The sequence below is a fragment of the Thalassophryne amazonica genome, chromosome 12, assembly GCF_902500255.1.
Source record: "Thalassophryne amazonica chromosome 12, fThaAma1.1, whole genome shotgun sequence".
Taxonomy (NCBI): Eukaryota; Metazoa; Chordata; class Actinopteri; order Batrachoidiformes; family Batrachoididae; genus Thalassophryne; species Thalassophryne amazonica.
In genome coordinates, this window is record NC_047114.1 from 13,613,581 (window position 1) to 13,635,053 (window position 21,473).

Here is a 21,473-nt window from a genome sequence, read left to right on the forward strand (position 1 = left end):
TTGAACACCCTGTGATTTTGCAAGTTCTCCCACTTAGAAATCATGGAGGGGTCTGAAATTTTCATCTTAGGTGCATGTCCACTGTGAGAGACATAATCTAAAAAAACAAAAATTGCGGAAATCACAATGTATGATTTTTTAATAATTTATTTGTATGTTACTGCTGCAAATAAGTATTTATTTGCAGCAGAGATTAGCCAATAATCTAACCTAGGGTGGGGGTTGGCTCTCACTGCGGTATTGTATCATTTCCTGTTCCGGAGCACAGCGGTGTTTTGCTGTATCTGTTAGCTGTTTAATCTGCGTAGTTAGATTGATCTAGATAACTAGATAACGATTTGTTTCACAGTGTAATCTTCAGTTGCCTTAACTAAAGCACTCCCTCTGCTGAATCACCTCTAAATTATTTACACATTATTCACTTTGTGTGTTTTTAGGAATCCGCTAGCTTAGCGCAGCTACTAGCTCTTAGCCGGTTTAGCATGGTGGCTTCTCCTGTCTCTCCTGCACTTTTCTGCTCTGGGTGTGAAATGTTTAGTTATTCCTCGGCCTCCTTTACCAGTAATGGTACTTGTAATAAGTGTAGCTTATTCGTAGCTTTGGAGGCCAGGCTGGGCGAATTGGAGACTCGGCTCCGCACCTTGGAAAATCCTACAGCTAGCCAGGCACCTGTAGTTGGTGCGGACCAAGGTAGCTTAGCCGCCGTTAGATGTCCCCCAGCAGATCCCGAGCAGCCGGGAAAGCAGGCCAGCTGGGTGACTGTGAGGAGGAAGCGTAGTCCTAAACAGAAGCCCCCTGTACACCACCAACCCGTTCGCATCTCTAACTGTTTTTCCACACTCTGCAACACACCCGCCGAGGAACAAACTCTGGTTATTGGCGACTCCGTTTTGAGAAATGTGAAGTTAGCGACACCAGCAACCACAGTCAAATGTCTTCCGGGGGCCAGAGCAGGCGACACTGAAGGAAATTTGAAACTGCTGGCTAAGGCTAAGCATAAATTTGGTAAGATTGTAATTCATGTCGGCAGTAATGACACCCGGTTACGCCAATCGGCGGTCACTAAAAATAACACTGAATACCGATTCAGAGTAACTTTGCAAAAACAATGTCGGACTCTGTAGTTTTCTCTGGGCCCCTCCCCAATCGGACCAGGAGTGACATGTTTAGCCGCATGTGGTGTCCAAAAAATGAGGTGGGCTTCATAGATAATTGGCAAGCTTCTGGGGAAAACCTGGTCTTGTTAGGAGAGACGGCATCCATCCCACTTTGGATGGAGCAGCTCTCATTTCTAGAAATCTGGCCAATTTTCTTAAATCCTCCAAACTGTGACTATCCAGGGTTGGGACCAGGAAGCAGAGTTGTAGTCTTACACACCTCTCTGCAGCTTCTCTCCCCCTGCCATCCCCCCAATACCCCATCCCTGTAGAGACGGTGCCTGCTTCCAGACCACCAACAACCAGTAAAAATCTATTTAAGCATAAAAATTCAAAAAGAAAAAATAATATAGCACCTTCAACTGCACCACAGACTAAAACAGTTAAATGTGGTTTATTAAACATTAGGTCTCTCTCTTCTAAGTCCCTGTAGTAAATGATATAATAATTGATCAACATATTGATTTATTCTGCCTTACAGAAACCTGGTTACAGCAGGATGAATATGTTAGTTTAAATGAGTCAGCACCACCGAGTCACACTAACTGTCAGAATGCTCGTAGCACGGGCCGAGGGGGAGGATTAGCAGCAATCTTCCACTCCAGCTTATTAATTAATCAAAAACCCAGACAGTGCTTTAATTCATTTGAAAGCTTGACTCTTAGTCTTGTCCATCCAAATTGGAAGTCCCAAAAACCAGTTTTATTTGTTGTTATCTATCGTCCACCTGGTCGTTACTCTGAGTTTCTCTGTGAATTTTCAGACCTTTTGTCTGACTTACTGCTTAGCTCAGATAAGATAATTATAGTGGGCGATTTTAACATCCACATACAATAGGTGCTGAGAATGACAGCCTCAACACTGAATTTAATCTATTATTAGACTCAGTTGGCTTCACTCAAAATGTAAATGAGCCCACCCACCACTTTAACCATACTTTAGATCTTGTTCTGACTTATGGTATGGAAATTGAAGACTTAACAGTATTCCCTGAAAACCCCCTTCTGTCTGATCATTTCTTAATAACATGGACTACCCAGCAGTGGGGAATAAGTTTCATTACAGTAGAAGTCTTTCGGAAAGCACTGTAACTAGGTTTAAGGATATGATTCCTTCTTTGTTATGTTCTCCAATGCCATATACCAACACAGTGCAGAGTAGCTACCTAAACTCTGTGAGTGAGATAGATTATCTCGTCAATAGTTTTACATCCTCATTGAGCACAACTTTGGATGCTGTAGCTCCTCTGAAAAAGAGAGCCTTAAATCAGAAGTGCCTGACTCCATGGTATAACTCACAAGCTCGCAGCTTAAAGCAGATAACCCGTAAGTTGGAGAGGAAATGGCGTCTCACTAATTTAGAAGATCTTCACTTAGCCTGGAAAAAGAGTCTGTTGCTCTATAAAAAAAGCCCTCCGTAAAGCTAGGACATCTTACTACTCATCACTAATTGAAGAAAATAAGAACAACCCAGGTTTCTTTTCAGCACTGTAGCCAGGCTGACAAACAGTCAGAGCTCTACTGAGCCGAGTATTCCTTTAACTTTAACTAGTAATGACTTCATGACTTTCTTTGCTAATAAAATTTTAACTATTAGAGAAAAAATTACTCATAACCATCCCAAAGACATATCTTTATGTTTGACTGCTTTCAGTAATGCTGGTATTTGGTTAGACTCTTTCTCTTCAATTGTTCTGTCTGAGTTACTTTCATTAGTCACTTCCTCCAAACCATCAACATGTCTATTAGACCCCATTGCTACCAGGCTGCTCAAGGAAGCCCTACCATTAATTAATGCTGCGATCTTAAGTATGATCAATCTATCTTTATTAGTTGGCTATGTACCACAGGCTTTTAAGGTGGCAGTAATTAAACCATTACTTAAAAAGCCATCACTTGACCCAGCTATCTTAGCTAATTATAGGCCAATCTCCAACCTTCCTTTTCTCTCAAAAAATCTTGAAAGGGTAGTTGTAAAACAGCTAACTGATCATCTGCAGAGGAATGGTCTATTTGAAGAGTTTCAGTCAGGTTTTAGAATTCATCATAGTACAGAAACAGCATTGGTGAAGGTTACAAATGATCTTCTTATGGCCTCAGACTCATCTCTGTGCTTGTTCTGTTAGACCTCAGTGCTGCTTTTGATACTGTTGACCATAAACTTTTATTACAGAGATTAGAGCATGCCATAGGTATTAAAGGCACTGCGCTGCGGTGGTTTGAATCATATTTATCTAATAGATTACAATTTGTTCATGTAAATGGGGAGTCTTCTTCACAGACTAAGGTTAATTGTGGAGTTCCACAAGGTTCTGTGCTAGGACCAATTTTATTCACTTTATACATGCGTCCCTTAGGCAGTATTATTAGAAAGCATTGCTTAAATTTTCATTGTTACGCAGATGATACCCAGCTTTATCTATCCATGAAGCCAGAGGACACACACCAATTAGTTAAACTGCAAGAATGTCTTACAGACATAAAGACATGGATGACCTCTAATTTCCTGCTTTTAAATTCAGATAAAACTGAAGTTATTGTACTTGGCCCCACAAATCTTAGAAACATGGTGTCTAACCAGATCCTTACTCTGGATGGCATTACCCTGACCTCTAGTAATACTGTGAGAAATCTTGGAGTCATTTTTGATCAGGATATGTCCTTCAATGCGCATATTAAGCAAATATGTAGGACTGCTTTTTTGCATTTGTGCAATATCTCTAAAATTAGAAAGGTCTTGTCTCAGAGTGATGCTGAAAAACTAATTCATGCATTTATTTCATCTAGGCTGGACTATTGTAATTCATTATTATCAGGTTGTCCTAAACGTTCCCTGAAAAGCCTTAATTCAAAATGCGGCAGCTACAGTAGTGACGGGGACTAGAAGGAGAGAGTATATTTCACCCATATTGGCCTCTCTTCATTGGCTTCCTGTTAATTCTAGAATAGAATTTAAAATTCTTCTTCTTACTTATAAGGTTTTGATTAATCAGGTCCCATCTTATCTTAGGGACCTCATAGTACCATATCACCCCAATAGAGCGCTTCGCTCTCAGACTGCAGGCTTACTTGTAGTTCCTAGGGTTCTTAAGAGTAGAATGGGAGGCAGAGGCGACCCTGAACCATCCCTTAGTTATGCTGCTATAGACTTAGACTGCTGGGGAGTTCCCATGACGCACTGAGTGTTTCTTTCTCTTTTTGCTCTGTATGCACCACTCTGCATTTAATCATTAGTGATTGATCTCTGCTCCCTTCCACAGCATGTCTTTTTCTTGATTCTCTCCCCTCAGCCCCAACCAGTCCCAGCAGAAGACTGCCCCTCCGTGAGCCTGGTTCTGCTGGAGGTTTCTTCCTGTTAAAAGGGAGATTTCCTTCCCACTGTCGCCAAGTGCTTGCTCATAGGGGGTTGTTTTGACCGTTGGAGTTTTTCTGTAATTATTGTATGGCTTTTGCCTTACAATATAAAGCGCCTTGGGGCAACTGTTTGTTGTGATTTGGCGCTATATAAATAAAATTGATTTGATTTGATTATTTGAACACCTGTGAAAATCAATGTTAATATTTGGTACAGTAGCCTTTGTTTGCAATTACAGAGGTCAAACGTTTCCTGTAGTTCTTGACCAAGTTTTCACACACTGCAACAGGGATTTTGGTCCACTCCTCCATACAGATCTTCTCCATATCTTTCAGGTTTGGAGTTTCAGCTTCCTCCAAAGATTTTCTATTGATTTCAGGTCTGGAGACTGGCCAGGCCACTCCAGGACCTTGAAATGCTTCTTACAGAGCCCCTCCTTAGTTGCTCTGGCTGTGTGGTTTGGGGTCATTGTCATGCTGGAAGACCTAGCCATGACCCATCTTCAATGCTCTTACTGAGGGAAGGAGGTTGTTTGCCAAAGTCTCGCAATACATGACCCCATCCATCCCCCCTTCAATACGGTGCAGTCATCCTGTCCCCTTTGCAGAATAGCACCCCCAGAGTATGATGTTTACACCCCCATGCTTCATGGTTCGGATAGTTTTCTTGGGGTTGTTCTCATCCTATAAACATGGTAAGTGGCGTTGATTCCAAAAAGCTCTATTCTGGTCTCATCTGACCACATGACCTTCTCCCATGCCTCCTCTGGATCATCCAGATGGTCACTTGTGAACTTCAAATGGGGCTGGACATGTGCTGGCTTGAGCAGGGGGACCTTGCTGCCCTGCAGGATTTTAACCATGACAGCATCATGTGTTACTAATGTAATCTTTGTGACTGTGGTCCCAGCTCTCTTCAGGTCACTGACCAGGTCCTCTTGTGTAGTTCTTAGCTTTCTCAGAATCATCCTTACCCCACAAAGTGAGATCTTACATGGAATCCCAGATCGAGGGAGATTGACAGTCATCTTGTGTTTCTTCCACTTTCTAATAAATAATCATAACAGTTGTTGTCTTCTACCAAGCTGCTTGCCTGTTGTCCTGTCATCCATCCCAGCCTTGTGCAGGTCTACAGTTTTGTCCCTGGTGTCGTTAGACAGCTCTTTGGTCTTGGCTATGGTGGACAGGTTGGAGTGTGATTGATTGAGTGTGTGAACAGGTGTCTTTTATACAGGTAACAAGTTCAAACAGGTGCAATTAATACAGGTAAAGAGTGCAGAATAAGAGGGCTTCTTAAAGAAAAATTAACAGGTCTGTGTGAGCCAGAATTCTTGCTGGTTGGTAGGTGTTCAAATACTTATTTGCAGCAGTAACATACAAATAAATTATAAAAAAAATCATACATTGTGATTTCTGGATTTTTTTTTTTTAGATTATGTCTCTCACAGATGAAAATTTCAGACCCCTCCATGAGGTGGGAGAACTTGCAAAATCGCATGGTGTTCAAATATGTATTTTCCTCACCGTACTGTGTGTGTGTGTGTGTGTGTGTGTATATATATATATATATATATATATATATATATTCCTAACATGCATTAATCCAAACCAAAATCACATAATCAAAACTCAAAACTCAGCATGCAGTCAGTGAAACTCGTTATGTGGACCAAACTGTGAATTATTAGTCATTGCTTTCACAAAAAATGCATTCAGTCACCACAGGTTCAAAACTCTATGAACTCATATTGCATCACCTGCAAAACACTAAATGTCTGCAGCACATTTTTCACATGGTAACACACTGTTTTCACTAGAGGTAAAAACACAATCAGAGAAGAATAATAGGAAATTTCTGCAGTAACCATGTTCAAATATACAGTAGTGTTCAGAATAATAGTAGTGCTATGTGACTAAAAAGATTAATCCAGGTTTTCCAGGGTTCGATTAGACATTCTGAGATGCTTTGACAAAGAAAATAAGATGATGTGTTGATGAGACAATCAGACCACAAAGTGGTTTTTCTGGAGGTAATTGAGCTTCAGTTGGGCAAAGAAGAGGACACTGAGTGTGACATCCGTACAGAGGAAGAAGAAACGATTTGGTTGTGGGTGAATAAAAGGTCTGCGGGTTACAGAGCTTTCTCTTATCGTGACCCTGTTCTGTGGAATGAGCTCCCTGCGTAAATAAGGCAGTAGGCTGCTGTGGAGATTTTTAAGTCTAGACTCAAGACCCATTTGTTTTTCCAGTCTTATCGTTAGTATACTACTTTTTTAATGTGTTTTTATCTTTTTTATTCTTTTAGGTTTTTACTCTTTTATTGTGCCATTTGATCTTTTAATTCATTTTGTTCTGTTTTTCGAATTGTGTTGTGTGAAGTGCCTTGAGGTGGCTCGGTGGTGAATTGGCACTATACAAATTAATGAATTTGAATTTGATTTGTGGAAAAGTTTAAAACAGAGGAAGAAAGGTGATACAGCATAAGGTGAAGAGAGAGGTGCTAATGCTACAGACAAGGCATATAACAATCCATAAATGAAGTTTAAGAAGAAGTAGAAGTATTCTAGAAGTAAAAAGTAAAGTACCTCTATCGAATGGACAGACTGATCTGAAAAGGATGTGCAGCAGGTTAGGGTAGTAATGATGCAGATGGAAATGTGCTGGCAAGTAAAGACAGTGTGTTGAGAGGGTGGGGGAAATACTTTGAGGAGCTAATGAATAATAAAATGAGCAAGAGAGAAGGCTGGATGATGTGAAGAGAGTAACCAGGAAGTGCAAGGAATTAGTAAGGAAAAAATGAGGACAGCTAGGAAGAAGATGAGTGGAAAGGCAGTTTGTCTAGATGAGCATGATGTTATGGGAAAGCGCAATAGAAGTTATGCTAAGAAAAGACAAGCAGCAGTATGGTTTCATTCTGAAAAAAACACGGCAGATGCAATACCAAGCAGCTTGGTAGAAGACAACAACTGTTATGATTATTTATTAGAAAGTGGAAGAAACACAAGATGACTGTCAATCTCCCTCGGTCTGGGATTCCATGCAAGATCTCACTTTGTGGGGTAAGGATGATTCTGAGAAAGCTCAGAACTACATAGGAGGACCTGGCCAATGACCTGAAGAGAGCTGGTACCACAGTCACAAAGATTACTTTAGCAACACATGATGCTGTCATGGTTTAAAATCCTGCAGGGCAGCAAGGTCCCCCTGTTCAAGCCAGCACATGTCCAGGCCCATTTGAAGTTCACCAGTGACCATCTGGATGATCCAGAGGAGGCATGGGAGAAGGTCATATGGTCAGACGAGACCAGAATAGAGCTTTTTGGAATCAACTCCACTTACCATTTTTAGAGGATGAGAACAACCCCAAGAAAACCATCCCAGCCATGAAGCATGGGGGTGTAAACATCATATTCTGGGGGTGCTCTTCTGCAAAGGGGACAGGACGACTGCACCGTATTGAAGGGAGGATGGATGGGGTCATGTATTGCGAGATTTTGGCAAACAACCTCCTTCCCTCAGTAAGCGCACTGAAGATGGGTCATGGCTGGGTCTTCCAGCATGACAATGACCCCAAACACACAGCCAGGGCAACTAAGGAGGGGCTCTGTAAGAAGCATTTCAAGGTCCTGGAGTGGCCTGGCCAGTCTCCAGGCCTGAACTCAACAGAAAATCTTTGGAGGGAGCTGAAACTCCAAACCTGAAAGATTTGGAGAAGATCTGTATGGGGGAGTGGACCAAAATCCCTGCTGCAGTGTGTGCAAACCTGGTGAAAAACTACAGGAAATGTTTGACTTCTGTAATTGCAAACAAAGGCTACTGTACCAAATATTAACATTGATTTTCACAGGTGTTCAAATACTTATTTGCAGCATTAACATACAAATAAATTATTATAAAAAAATCATACATTGTGATTTCTGGATTTTTTTTTTTAGATTATGTCTCTCACAGTGAACATGCACCTAAGATGAAAATTTCAGACCCCTCCATGATTTCTAAGTGGGAGAACTTGCAAAATCGCCAGGGTGTTCAATACTATTTTCCTCACTGCTTACTATATCAGGGCAGTATGTCTCATGGCCAATTTGTAATAATTTCATATCTCCTTATACAAATTATGCTAATAATAATATCATATCTCCTTTGGAATGCCATGATGCATAGTGTTCCTCTGCTTACTGCGCTACACGGGCAAAACACAGTTTTACTTTTACACATACCGTTTAATACAATGTGTACACTCACTGCAGATAAAGGTCAAAATGCAACATCTTTCAACCAATCACATAACTTTACTGATCCACGCTGAGGGGAACAGCCTGCCATCTGTGTGTGCAGAAGTGCAGGCAGAGTGCTGTGAGATCAGTTTGCAAACTTATGGAGTGATTACCTGTTTAATGAAGGCATCTATTCAATACAACATCTAAAATTAAAGTCTGTTTCCTATCAGGTTTTGAGTCTTCAGAGTTTGCTCCCCAATAACCCGGGGAAAATTTTGGAATTATCCAACAAGAGTAAACTACTGTTGTGTTGTTGCTTTTTGTGTGTCTTTATTTTAATCTTACTATGAAGCAATCTGTGATTGTTTTTTGAAAGGTGCTATATAAATAAACTTTACTTACTTATTTACACAGTTGTTTGACAATAAATGAGTTCACACAACCACTAACCATACTGAAAAAAATTTAATAATATTTATTTATTTAGTAATATTTTCTTGAAAAAAAAACGCAGGCAAGGTTTTTCACTCAGAAATTCCAAGTAAATTTTACAAGGGGAATTCTTAAGTAATTTTTACTTGAATATATTAGTTTTTTCTAAAAGAATAATTCAAGTAACATTTACTAGCAATTAACAATTGAATATTTTCATTGAATTTGACTGTCTTTATTCATAAAGAGACAAACTTTTCAGCTGTTCCCCTTGTTTTCACTCAAGGTTGCCACAGCAGATCTAGTTTGGATCTGCATATTGATTTGGCACAAAATCTACACTGGATGACCTTCCTGATGCACCTCCACACTACATGGAGAAATGTGGCAGGGATGGGGTTTGAACCGGAAACCAAGTGCACTAACAAGAATCTACACTCAGGAGGGAGTTGATGTGTTTCACAATAATAATTTTACTGAAGTATTCAGTACAATAATTTTGATTTTCTGTTTTGTGTATTTTATGTAATAACAGTGACAATCAGCACATCGTCACTCACCCACTGGTCTGTGTTGGCAGTCCTGCTCTGACGACTGAAAAGGACAGCTGAGTCTTTATGAGAAACCTTCAGACATGAGTGAGGGGTCACACTTCTGGAAAATAAATCCAACACAAACAAAATGACCACTGATGTGTCAAATGTAGAAAGGAAAGTGACAGGTAAAAAGTATCAAAAACATAGGGAAAATTTTAAAGTAAGAAAAAAAAAAGAGAGGAAATGTAACACTCAAAAAGTAACACACAAACAAAAAAGAGGAGAAAAATAAAAGGCAAATATAGTGCAAAAAATAGGAAAGTAACAAGAGAACTAACAGGAGAAATGAACAGCCAAAAAGTAAAAATAAAATAAAATAAATAAAAACAGGAAATGTATTCAGAAAAATCCATCCATCCATTTTCTACACCCACTTACTCCAATTAAGGGTCACGAGGGCTGGAACCTATCCCAGTAGTCATAGGGTGTGAGGTAGGGTAGCAGAAATAATAATAATAATAATAATAATAATACATTTTATTTGTTTTGCAAATTACATGTCAGCAATGTCAAAGTGCTACAGAATAGAAAAAAAAAAATTAAAATCAATGCAATTTAAAAATGATCAAGGTCAAGGAGAACCTATAAAATATATTTAGCAAAATGCTTTTTAAGTTTCGTTTCAAAACAGCTATATTCTGTGGGGCCCTCAGGTGATCAGGGAGGGCATTCCACAGCCTTGAAGCAGCAGAGGAAAAGGCCTGATCACCTATGCATGATTTTTTAATCATTAAAATAAGCAATAAAAGTCATTAATTCGCTAAAATTAAATTTTTGGTCATTTTTCCAAACTGAGTGCTGTAGTATAACCAGCTGGACCACACTGATGTGTGCAGTAAATTTAGTGTCACTACATCGTATAACATTGACGCTATTGGAAATTTGGGAAATTTATACAATGAAAAATTCTCCAAAGTTTTCACAATGACATTTTTCCTAAGTTAGTGTTGTAGTGTAACCAGCAAGAGACCAATGATTTGTGAAGGAGGAGACCATCTTTGCTTGTGAACAGCTGTGCCTTTTGGGGATGCTCCTTTAATAACCATTCCTGACACTCACCTGTTTCCAATTAACCTGTTCAGCTGTGGCATGTTCCAAACAGGTGTTCTTTGAGCATTGTTGCCCCTGTCCCAGCTTTTTTGAAATGTGTTGCAGCTATCCATTTCAAAATAAGCAGATATCTTGTCTTTTTGGTGTATTCAATTGAATATAGGTTGAATAGGATTTGAAAATCTTTGTATTCTGTTTTTATTTACATTTCACACAAAGTCCCAACTTCATTGGAATTGGGGTTGTAAAATAGTTCAGGTGGAGGGTGCTGGAATTGCTCAGTTAGTGATCAAAGCATGAAACTTGGCACAATGATACTTCAAGGAGTACAAATAATTTTCAGATGTGGAGGCATATCGAAAAGTGTCATCCTTAGGAGTGGTTGCTAGGCAACAGATTTTCTCAATAAATAGCCATTTAATACAGTTTTGACTTTTTTACTAAACTTCTATATTTTCTGCCAACTAATGTTTTATTGTATTGTATTGTATTCAGATATGCAGGCATTTCAAAAGCTGCCCCTCCTTAAGCAACAGTTGCTAGGCAAAAGATCTTTCTCAGTACATAGCCAATTACTACATTATGACTTAATTATGACATACATTATTAAACTTACAACAATAATGTATAAGTATACTGTACTTGTATTGCATCATATCATATCATTATATATATGCAATTATCATGACAATTGACATGCTATAGGTGGTTTCTATGTAAATATGGGTGCCCAGGTAACATTGCCATCTAAAATTCAATTCAACTTCAATTCAATTTTTTTTTATATAGCGCCAAATCACAACAAACAAGGCAAGGGCACGGCCATACAATAATTATGTAAAACCCCACGGTCAAACGACCCCCTGTGAGCATAGCACTTGGCTACAGTGGGAAGGAAAAAACTCCCTTTTAACAGGAATGAAACCTCCAGCAGAACCAGGCTCAGGGAGGGCAGTCTTCTGCTGGGACTGGTTGGGTCTGAGGGAGAGAACCAGGAAAAAGACATGCTGTGGGAGGGGAGCAAGATACGATCACTAATGATTAAATGCAGAGTGGTGCATACAGAGCAAAAAGAGAAAGAAACAGTGCATCATGGGAACCCCCCAGCAGTCTACGTCTATAGCAGCATAACTAAGGGATGGTTCAGGGTCACCTGATCCAGCCCTAACTATAAGCTTTAGCAAAAGGAAAGTTTTAAGCCTAATCTTAAAAGTAGAGAGGGTGTCTGTCTCCTGATCTGAATGGGAGCTGGTTCCACAGGAGAGGAGCCCTGAAAGCTGAAGGCTCTGCCTCCCATTCTACTCTTACAACCCTAGGAACTACAAGTAAGCCTGCAGTCTGAGAGCGAAGTGCTCTATTGGGGTGATATGGTACTACAAGGTCCTAAGATAAGATGGGACCTGATTATTCAAAACCTTATAAGTAAGAAGAAGAATTTTAATTCTATTCTAGAATTAACAGGAAGCCAATGAAGAGAGGCCAATATGGGTGAGATATGCTCTCTTCTTTCTAGTCCCCGTTAGCACTCTAGCTGCAGCATTTTGAATTAACTGAAGGCTTTTAGGGAACTTTTAGGACAACCTGATAATAATGAATTACAATAGTCCAGCCCTAGAGGAAATAAATGCATGAATTAGTTTTTTCCGCATCACCTTGAGACAAGACCTTTCTAATTTTAGAGATATGCGTAAATGCAAAAAAGCAGTCCTACATATTTGGTTAATATGCGCTTTGAATGACATATCCTGATCAAAATGACTCCAAGATTCTCACAGTATTACTAGAGGTCAGGGTAATGCCATCCAGAGTAAGGATCTGGTTAGACACCATGTTTCTAAGATTTGTCGGGCCAAGTACAATAACTTCAGTTTTATCTGAGTTTAAAAGCAGGAAATTAGAGGTCATCCATGTCTTTATGTCTGTAAGGACAATCCTGCAGTTTAGCTAATTGGTGTGTGTCCTCTGGCTTCATGGATAGATAAAGCTGGGTATCATCTGCGTAACAATGAAAATTTAAGCAATACCGTCTAATAATACTGCCTAAGGGAAGCATGTATAAAGTGAAGAAAATTGGTCCTAGCACAGAACCTTGTGGAACTCCATAATTAACTTTAGTCTGTGAAGAAGATTCCCCATTTACATGAACAAATTGTAATCTATTAGACAAATATGATTCAAACCACCGCAGCGCAGTGCTTTTAATACCTATGGCATGCTCTAATCTCTGTAATAAAATTTTATGGTCAACAGTATCAAAAGCAGCACTGAGGTCTAACAGAACAAGCACAGAGATGAGTCCACTGTCCGAAGCCATAAGAAGATCATTTGTAACCTTCACTAATGCTGTTTCTGTACTATGATGAATTCTAAAACCTGACTGAAACTCTTCAAATAGACCATTCCTCTGCAGATGATCAGTAGCTGTTTTACAACTACCCTTCAAGAATTTTTGAGAGAAAGGACGGTTGGAGATTGGCCTATAATTAGCTAAGATAGCTGGGTCAAGTGATGGTTCTTAAGTAATGGTTTAATTACTGCCACCTTAAAAGCCTGTGGTACATAGCAACTAACAAGATAGATTGATCATATTTAAGATCGAAGCATTAAATAATGGTAGGGCTTCCTGGAGCAGCCTGGTAGGAATGGGGTCTATAGACATGTTGATGGTTTGGATGAAGTAACTAATGAAAATAACTCAGACAGAACAATCGGAGAGAAAGAGTCTAACCAAATAACGGCATCACTGAAAGCAGCCAAAGATAACGATACGTCTTTGGGATGGTTATGAGTAATTTTTTCTCTAATAGTTAAAATTTTGTTAGCAAAGAAAGTCATGAAGTCATTACTAGTTAAAGTTAATGGAATACTCAGCTCAATAGAGCTCTGACTCTTTGTCAGCCTGGCTACAGTGCTGAAAAGAAACCTGGGGTTGTTCTTATTTTCTTCAATTAGTGATGAGTAGAAAGATGTCCTAGCTTTACGGAGGGCTTTTTTTATAGAGCAACAGACTCTTTTTCCAGGCTAAGTGAAGATCTTCTTAATTAGTGAGACGCCAGTTCCTCTCCAACTTACGGGTTATCTGCTTTAAGCTACGAGTTTGTGAGTTATACCACGGAGTCAGGCACTTCTGATTTAAAGCTCTCTTTTTCAGAGGAGCTACAGCATCCAAAGTTGTCTTCAATGAGGATGTAAAACTATTGACGAGATACTCTATCTCACTTACAGAGTTTAGGTAGCTACTCTGCACTGTGTGGTATATGGCATTAGAGAACATAAAGAAGGAATCATATCCTTAAACCTAGTTACAGCGCTTTCTGAAAGACTTCTAGTGTAATGAAACTTATTCCCCACTGCTGGGTAGTCCATCAGAGTAAATGTAAATGTTATTAAGAAATGATCAGACAGAAGGGAGTTTTCAGGGAATACTGTTAAGTCTTCTATTTCCATACCATAAGTCAGAACAAGATCTAAGATATGATTAAAGTGGTGGGTGGACTCATTTACATTTTGAGCAAAGCCAATAGAGTCTAATAATAGATTAAATGCAGTGTGAGGCTGTCATTATGATATTTATCAGTAGACACATCTGTTACAAGGGTTGCTATACTAACATGGTCAAAGTGGATCATTACTATAGAAATCTTGTTAGGAACAAGCAAATTGTATGATTTATTGGGCACAACGCTATTTTAACATACATTATTGACAAATTGTGATAGCCACTATGGTTTACATGTTCATCCAAAGCTTGTGTAATGTCAATTTGAAAAGCTCTTAACTGGTTGCCATGGTATGTGTATTGTTATTTGTTGTTGTTGTTTCATGGCTCAAATAAAAATATCAAATTGCCTCTAAAAGCTAATGATGCTTATCAGTAGGCACATCAGTTGCCTGGCAACCGTTGCTAAGGAGGACAGTTCATGAAATGCCTCCACAGCTGAAAATGATCAGTACACCCTGAAGTGTCATGCTTTTATCACTAACTGAGCAATTCGAGTAAAATTGTGCATACTCCACCTGCACTGAGATGGACCAGTCACAAAGTTAAAAAAAAATTAAATCAGAAAAGTATCAAGCAAACTGTAACACGAAAAAAGTACCAGTCACATGGTAACATACAAAAACAGCAGAAAAGTAGCAGGCAATAAGTAACACCAGACGGGAGAAAAGTAATAATAAGAATGAAACAGTGTGATGATCCACGTCTGTCCTTCTCCACTGTCTCCCTCTTGTGACTGTTCCTCGTTTTAGTTTTCTGTGTTGCCACTGTTCTTTTCTTCTTGTGCACTTTCTGTGGCTTCTTTCCTGTGTCTCTTCTCAGTTGTTTCACCTGTTGTGTAATCACCTCCCTTATTTCAACCCCAGTGTTCCCTTAGTTGAATGTTAGTATTTGGTTGCCTTATTCTCACTAGTGATTTCCAGTGATTCCTCTTGCTTGTGAATCTTATTTGTTTTGTCATGTGCTTTGATTTTGCCTTCCTTATTTGGACACTTTTGCTCCTGTGCTCCTTGCCTCAAGTGGAGGAGTTTAAGTATCTTGGGGTCTTGTTCACGAGTGAGGGACCGATGGAGCGTGAGATGGATAGACGGATCGGTGCAGCATCTGCAGTGATGCGGTCGCTGTATCGGACCATCGTGGTGAAGAGAGAGCTGAGTAGGGGGGCAAAGCTCTCGATTTACCGATCGATCTACGTTCCGATCCTCACCTATGGTCATGAGATTTGGCTCATGACCGAAAGAACGAGATCGCGAGTACAAGCGGCCGAGATGAGTTTCCTCCGCAGGGTGGCTGGGCGCTCCCTTAGAGATAGGGTGAGGAGCTCGGTCACTCGGGAGGAGCTCGGAGTCGAGCCGCTGCTCCTCCACGTCGAAAGGAGTCAGTTGAGGTGGCTCGGGCATCTTTTCTGGATGCCCCCTGGACGCCTCGCTGGAGAGGTGTTCCGGGCATGTCCCACTGGGAGGAGGCCCCGGGGAAGACCCAGGACACGCTGGAGGGACTACATCTCTCGGCTGGCTTGGGAACGCCTTGGGGTTCCCCCGGAGGAGCTGGAGGAGGTGTGTGTGGATCGGGAGGTCTGGGCGGCTTTGCTTGAGCTGCTGCCCCCGCGACCCGACGCCGGATAAAGCGGAAGAAAATGGATGGATGGATGGATGGATGGATGCTCCTGTGCACTGGCCTTTGACCTGTGGCTGAGTGAGTTATTAAAGATTGTGCTTTTGCATATTCCTGTGTACTCTCTGCTTTTGGGTCTAAACCATGCTCCATCCAAGACAAACAAGACACATGTAATAGAATGTTAAAGGAATGTGAGTGAAGTAACAAGCAAAATGTAACAAGAAAAAAAAATAACAGCCAAAAAGTAACACAAAAAAGGAAAAAACAACAAAGAACAAAAAGACCAGGAAAAACATAAGAAAAGCGCAAAAGGAGAAAAGCAACAGTCACAAAGTAAAGGACAGGAGAAAAGTAACAAGAAAAATGGAACAGGAAAAAAACAGTAAAAAGTTGAAAAAAACAAAACAAAACAGAAAAGTAAAGAGAAAATCATAAGAGGATAAAAGTAAGTCTCAAAAGTATAAAAAAGACAGTAGAAAGATAACAGGAAAAATGTACTAGTCAAAGTAAAAAATGGAGAAAAGTAACAGTCAAATAGTAACAAAAAGGGGAAAAGTTACAAAGACAGTCTAACAGGAGAAAAATAACAGTCAGGTATCCATAAATAGGAACAAGTAACAAGAAAAACTCCAAGGAACTCTCATAACAAAAAGTTAAAAAGCCTTTATTAAAGTATCCCATCCAAAGGCACCTCAAACAAACATTTTTTAGTCCATGAAGCGCTTCTCAACAAATATTTTGAGAAGTAACAAGAAAAATCGAAAGAAAAAAAAAAACAGAAAAAAGTAACAAGAAAATCAAACAAGGGAATAGTTACAGCTAATATGTAACACAAAAACAACAACAAAAAAACCTCACAGAAATTAACAGGAAAACAGAAACAGGAAAAAGCATTAGTCAAAAAGTAAAAAAAAAAAAATCTAGGAAAAACTACCAGGAGAAAAGCATCAGGCAATTAATAAAAAAAAAAAAAAAAAAAAAAAAAAGTGGAGAAAGTGACAGGAAAAGCATCGGTCAATAAGCTATAAAAAAGGTGACAGGAGCAGGGCCGTATATAGGAATGTGAAAGGGGGGGGTTCAAATCCTTGAGTTGGGGGTCCAGTGGGCCGCAGGGCCCCCGGTGGGGTCGAGGGGCAACAGCCTCGTGGGGGGCTCAGGGGGCGAAGCCCCCCGAAGCAGAAGCTTTTTGAGGATTTCGAGGGGGTAAAAAGCTACATAAATTTCATTTGAAACCAAAATGTATCATTTTAGGAAATACATTTTTATATACAAATAGTCCTTGCTTGGGATTGGATCAGTTGCCATAAGAACCACCCAGGAAGAACCAAGATAACATTAATGCAAACTTTATACCTGCCTGTCGGTTGCGAATGATGCAAACTCACGCATGCGCACGAAGGTTCAAGCTTGGCTGATGCAAGTGCACATGATTCAAATCCATATAGTTTTTGCAAAAAATAAAAAGGTCAGATACTTTTCTAACAGACCTCGTAGTTAGCGGTATTAATATTCACATTTACATTATGAATATGTATGTATATGTACGTTATGTATTAAAATAGCGGTATTTAATTTGGCGACCTTGTTTAACTCGTGAAATTCGCATAATAAATCCCACGCGAATATTTGCACCTTTACAGTATTTGCAACAGGAAGGAGAAGCTCCCTTTATTTCTCAGCTTATACATACAAACATGTTTTTACAAACCAGACAAGTGTAATTGTGTGTCTACATGGGTATTTACAAGCCTACTAATCTGTTTCATATCAGAGGAGGATAGGGACCAGGGAGCAAAAATTCTCAACCCCCATGGGAAAAGTTTATCTAGCAGTTTCCCCTTTCATCACTTAAGGGATTACTCTGGCAGAGGAAATTGAAACTTGAGGGTGTGTGATAATAGCTGTGTAACAGTTAGTGCTTGTTGCTTATTATCAATGAAAAGAAAATACATAACGTTGATATCCAGATCAGAAAATAATCAGCAGAATTCTCGGGGTGGGGGGGTGGTGGTTCGGTTGAACCCCCTGAACCTCCTCTATATATACGTGCATGGGAGAATATTGATGACAAACTCATCAGTCAGGTAGTACAAAGAAAAAAAAACATGAAAGTATTCAGAAAAAAGTAACAGGAAAAAAGTAGCAGAGAGGGAGCGAGAGAGTGAGACAGAGCGAGAGCGAGAGAGAGAGAGAGATAAGGAGAGGGAGAGGTGATAAACAATGTCAATTGTGCAGTTCAGGCTGAGTGTAAAAAACCTTAGCAGCTCGTAATGTTTAAATAAAAATAAGTATTGACCATGTCACCATTTTCTCAGTAAATACATTTTTAAAGGTGCGGAAAGAACTAAAGATCAGAGTTCATAGAAGAGGTCTGTGGATCCTTCAAGATTTGAAAACTCTTTGTGTGGAAGAACGGGGCAAAAATCACACCTGAGCAATGCATGTGACTAGTTTCTCCATACAAGAGACATCTTGAAGCTTCATTACCAACAAAGGCTTTTGTACACAGTATTAAATAAATTTCAGCAAGCGTGTTCAATACTTTTTCTCTGTGTCACTCCATTTTATTCCACATAATTTATGCTCTTATTTGTTTTGGTTTATTTCCATGTGTGGATTATTTGGGTTGTTACTGACATCTGGTGAAAATTCCATGTCAATAGCACCTTTAGAAAGAAATACAGTTATATGCAAAATTTGGGCACCCCTGATGATTTTCATGATTTTCCTTTATAAATCATTGGTTGTCTGGATCAGAAGTTTCAGTTAAATATATCATATAGCAGGCGAACACACTGATATTTGAGAAGTGAAATGAAGTTTCTAGTATTTACAGAAAGTGTGCAATAATTATTTAAACAAAATTAGGCAGGTGCATAAATTTGGGCATCCTTGTCATTTTATTGATTTGAACACATTTAGCACTAATTACTGGAACACAAAATTGGTTTGGTAAGCTCATTGACCCTTGACCTCCTTACACAGGTGAATCCAATCATGAGAAAGGGTATTTAAGGTGGTCATTTGCAAATATTTCTCCTCTTTGCATCTATTCTAATGAGTGGCAACATGGGAGCCTCTAAACACCTCTCAAATGACCTGAAAACAAAGATTGTTCAACATCATGGTTTAGGGGAAGGATACAAAAAGCTATCTCAGAGATTACAGCTGTCAGTTTCCACTGTGAGGAACATAGTGAGGAAATGGAAGACCGCAGGCACAGTACTAGTTAAATGGACTGCATTTATATAGTGCTTTTCCATCTGCATCAGACGATCAAAGCGCTTTACAAATAATGTCTCACATTCACCCTGATGTCAGGTTAGTTAAGGCCTGAAGTGGCAGGCCAAGAAAAATCTCAGATAAGCTGAAGTGAAGGATGGTGAGAACAGTCATAGTCAACCCACAGACCTGCTCCAACGACCTACAACATGATCTTGCTGCAGATAGTGTCTCTGTGCATTGTTCAACTATTATGCGCACTTTACACGAGGAGATGCTGCATGATGCTGTAATGCAGAGGAAGCCTTTTCTGTGTACACGCCACAAACAGAGTCGCTTGAGGTATGTTAAAGTACATTTGGACAAACCAGCTTCATTTTGGAATAAGGTGCTGTGGACTGATGAAACTAAAATTGAGTTATTTGGACATAACAAGGGGCGGTATACATGGCTGAAAAAGAACACAGCATTCCAAGAAAAACACTTGCTACCTACAGTAAAATTTGTTAAAGTTGAGCGTCACATGGATTTCAGTCAATATCAACAGATTCTTGAGAACAATGTTCATGAATCAGTGACAAAGTTGAAGTTGTGCCGGGGCTGGATCTTTCAACAAGACAACGACCCTAAACGCTGCTCAAAATCTACTAAGGCATTCATGCAGAGGAACAAGTACAATGTTCTGGAATGGCCATCTCAGTCCCTAGACCTGAATATTATTGAAAATCTGCGGTGTGATTTTAAGTGGGCTGTCCATGCTCGGAAACCAACAAACCTGAGTTGTTTTGTAAAGAAGAATGGTCCAAAATGCCTTCAACCAGAATCCAGAGTCTCATTGGAAGCTATAGGAAACTCTTAGAGGCTGTTATTTCTATAAAAGGAGGATCTACTAAATATTGATGTATTTTTTCTGTTGGGGTGCCCAAATTTATGCACCTGTCTAATTTTGTTTAAAGAATTATTGCACACTTTCTGTAAATCCTATAAACTTTATTTCACTTCTCAAACATCACTGTGTTTGTCTGCTATATGATATATTTAACTGAAATTGCTGATCCAAACAACCAATGATTTAGAAAGGAAAATCATGGAAATCATCAGGGGTGCCCAAACTTTTACATACAACTGTATATTTACTGAGAAAAATGGTGACATGTTCAGTTCTTATTTTACCTGCTGTACGTGAGGACGGGCTCAGTGGGTCAAGCTCACCTGATATCATCCAGGTGCCAGTAGATGTTACAGCCAGGGTTTCTGATGAAGATGGCCATGTTGGGGGACTGCGGCATCTTCATGGAGAGCTTCTGAGGGAAGGCAGAGACAAACAGAGCCAGCAGACAATCCCAATGTCGAACCTTTGCAGGAATCCAAACCTGTTTGGTTTCGTCTCCGTACTGCAGGTAAAGCAAACCTGGGAAAGAATAAACAGGCAGCAACAACTTATGCAGGCAGCACTGACATTACAGAACTCGCAGGCAGCCTTATCAGGGGCAGTTACGGGTGAAGGTTCAGTGTGACATTTGTTTTGGAATGACAAAGCAAGAGGTAACACCAAGCTCTGAGTGTCTGGCGGTTACCAGCCATGTGCAGCTGTGACATTCTGTCATAGGTGGGTATTCATTTTCTATATCTAACCCACAGGAACGTGTGTGTGTGTGTTCATGTGTTGTGTGTCATCATAACTCCCACCTGTCAGGTGTCACTTTAATTTTTCCAAGCTCCCTTGAACATATGTAAGCTACAATGACATACATTGCCACTGGAGATGACAATGTGAAGTTATCAGCCTTGAAGCATGATGAATGTGTAATTCGAGATACTTTAGTGTGCTTTTGGAGGTAAGTGCGTGTCCATCTACCCTGTGAGTGATCTCTGATCTGACTGCTGGCTCGTCCGACAGGGAGACTTGCTCTGGCTTTACATCCCCTGGTAAAGGGTCCTGTAGAGGGCAGCACCTCTCTTCCAGACATGGTGATCCCAGTTCTGTCCAACCCAGGAAACCTGCACAGGAAGAGCTCTCAGGAGGCTGAGGGTTTCTCACCTGGACACATAAATGTCATGACTTCATTACAGGAATCTTTTGGCACTTCAGCAGCTGAAACTAGTACCCATTTACAGTTGGAAGGACTGAGACAATTGTAGATTCAGTGTCTTGTCCAAGGAGCATGAGCAGGATTCAATACCATGTCAAGATATGGGCAGACCTTTATCCGCTCACCTACCTGCCAGACACATTCTGGGAAAGAAACAATAAAAAAAGGTTTGTCATTTATCAGGACTCCAAAATAAGGTTGTTGGTTTTTTTTTTCCCCTCACAACTTTAAGCA

At 39.9% G+C, this 21,473-nt stretch overlaps 1 protein-coding gene across 1 annotated transcript in view; it reads right to left on the reverse strand.

The window, feature by feature from the left end:
• The window catches only part of si:ch211-207d6.2 (sickle tail protein homolog), a 40,689-nt gene extending 19,944 nt beyond the window's left edge, over nt 1-20,745 (reverse strand). Inside the window, exons 1-3 of the mRNA XM_034183778.1 lie at nt 20,724-20,745; nt 20,359-20,557; nt 9,723-9,816 (exon numbers count right to left, since the gene is read on the reverse strand). Of these exons, the coding sequence (XP_034039669.1) occupies nt 9,723-9,816; nt 20,359-20,557; nt 20,724-20,745 (315 nt within the window). The remainder of the gene's footprint in view (nt 1-9,722; nt 9,817-20,358; nt 20,558-20,723) is intronic.
• Between the last annotated feature and the right edge of the window lie 728 nt (nt 20,746-21,473).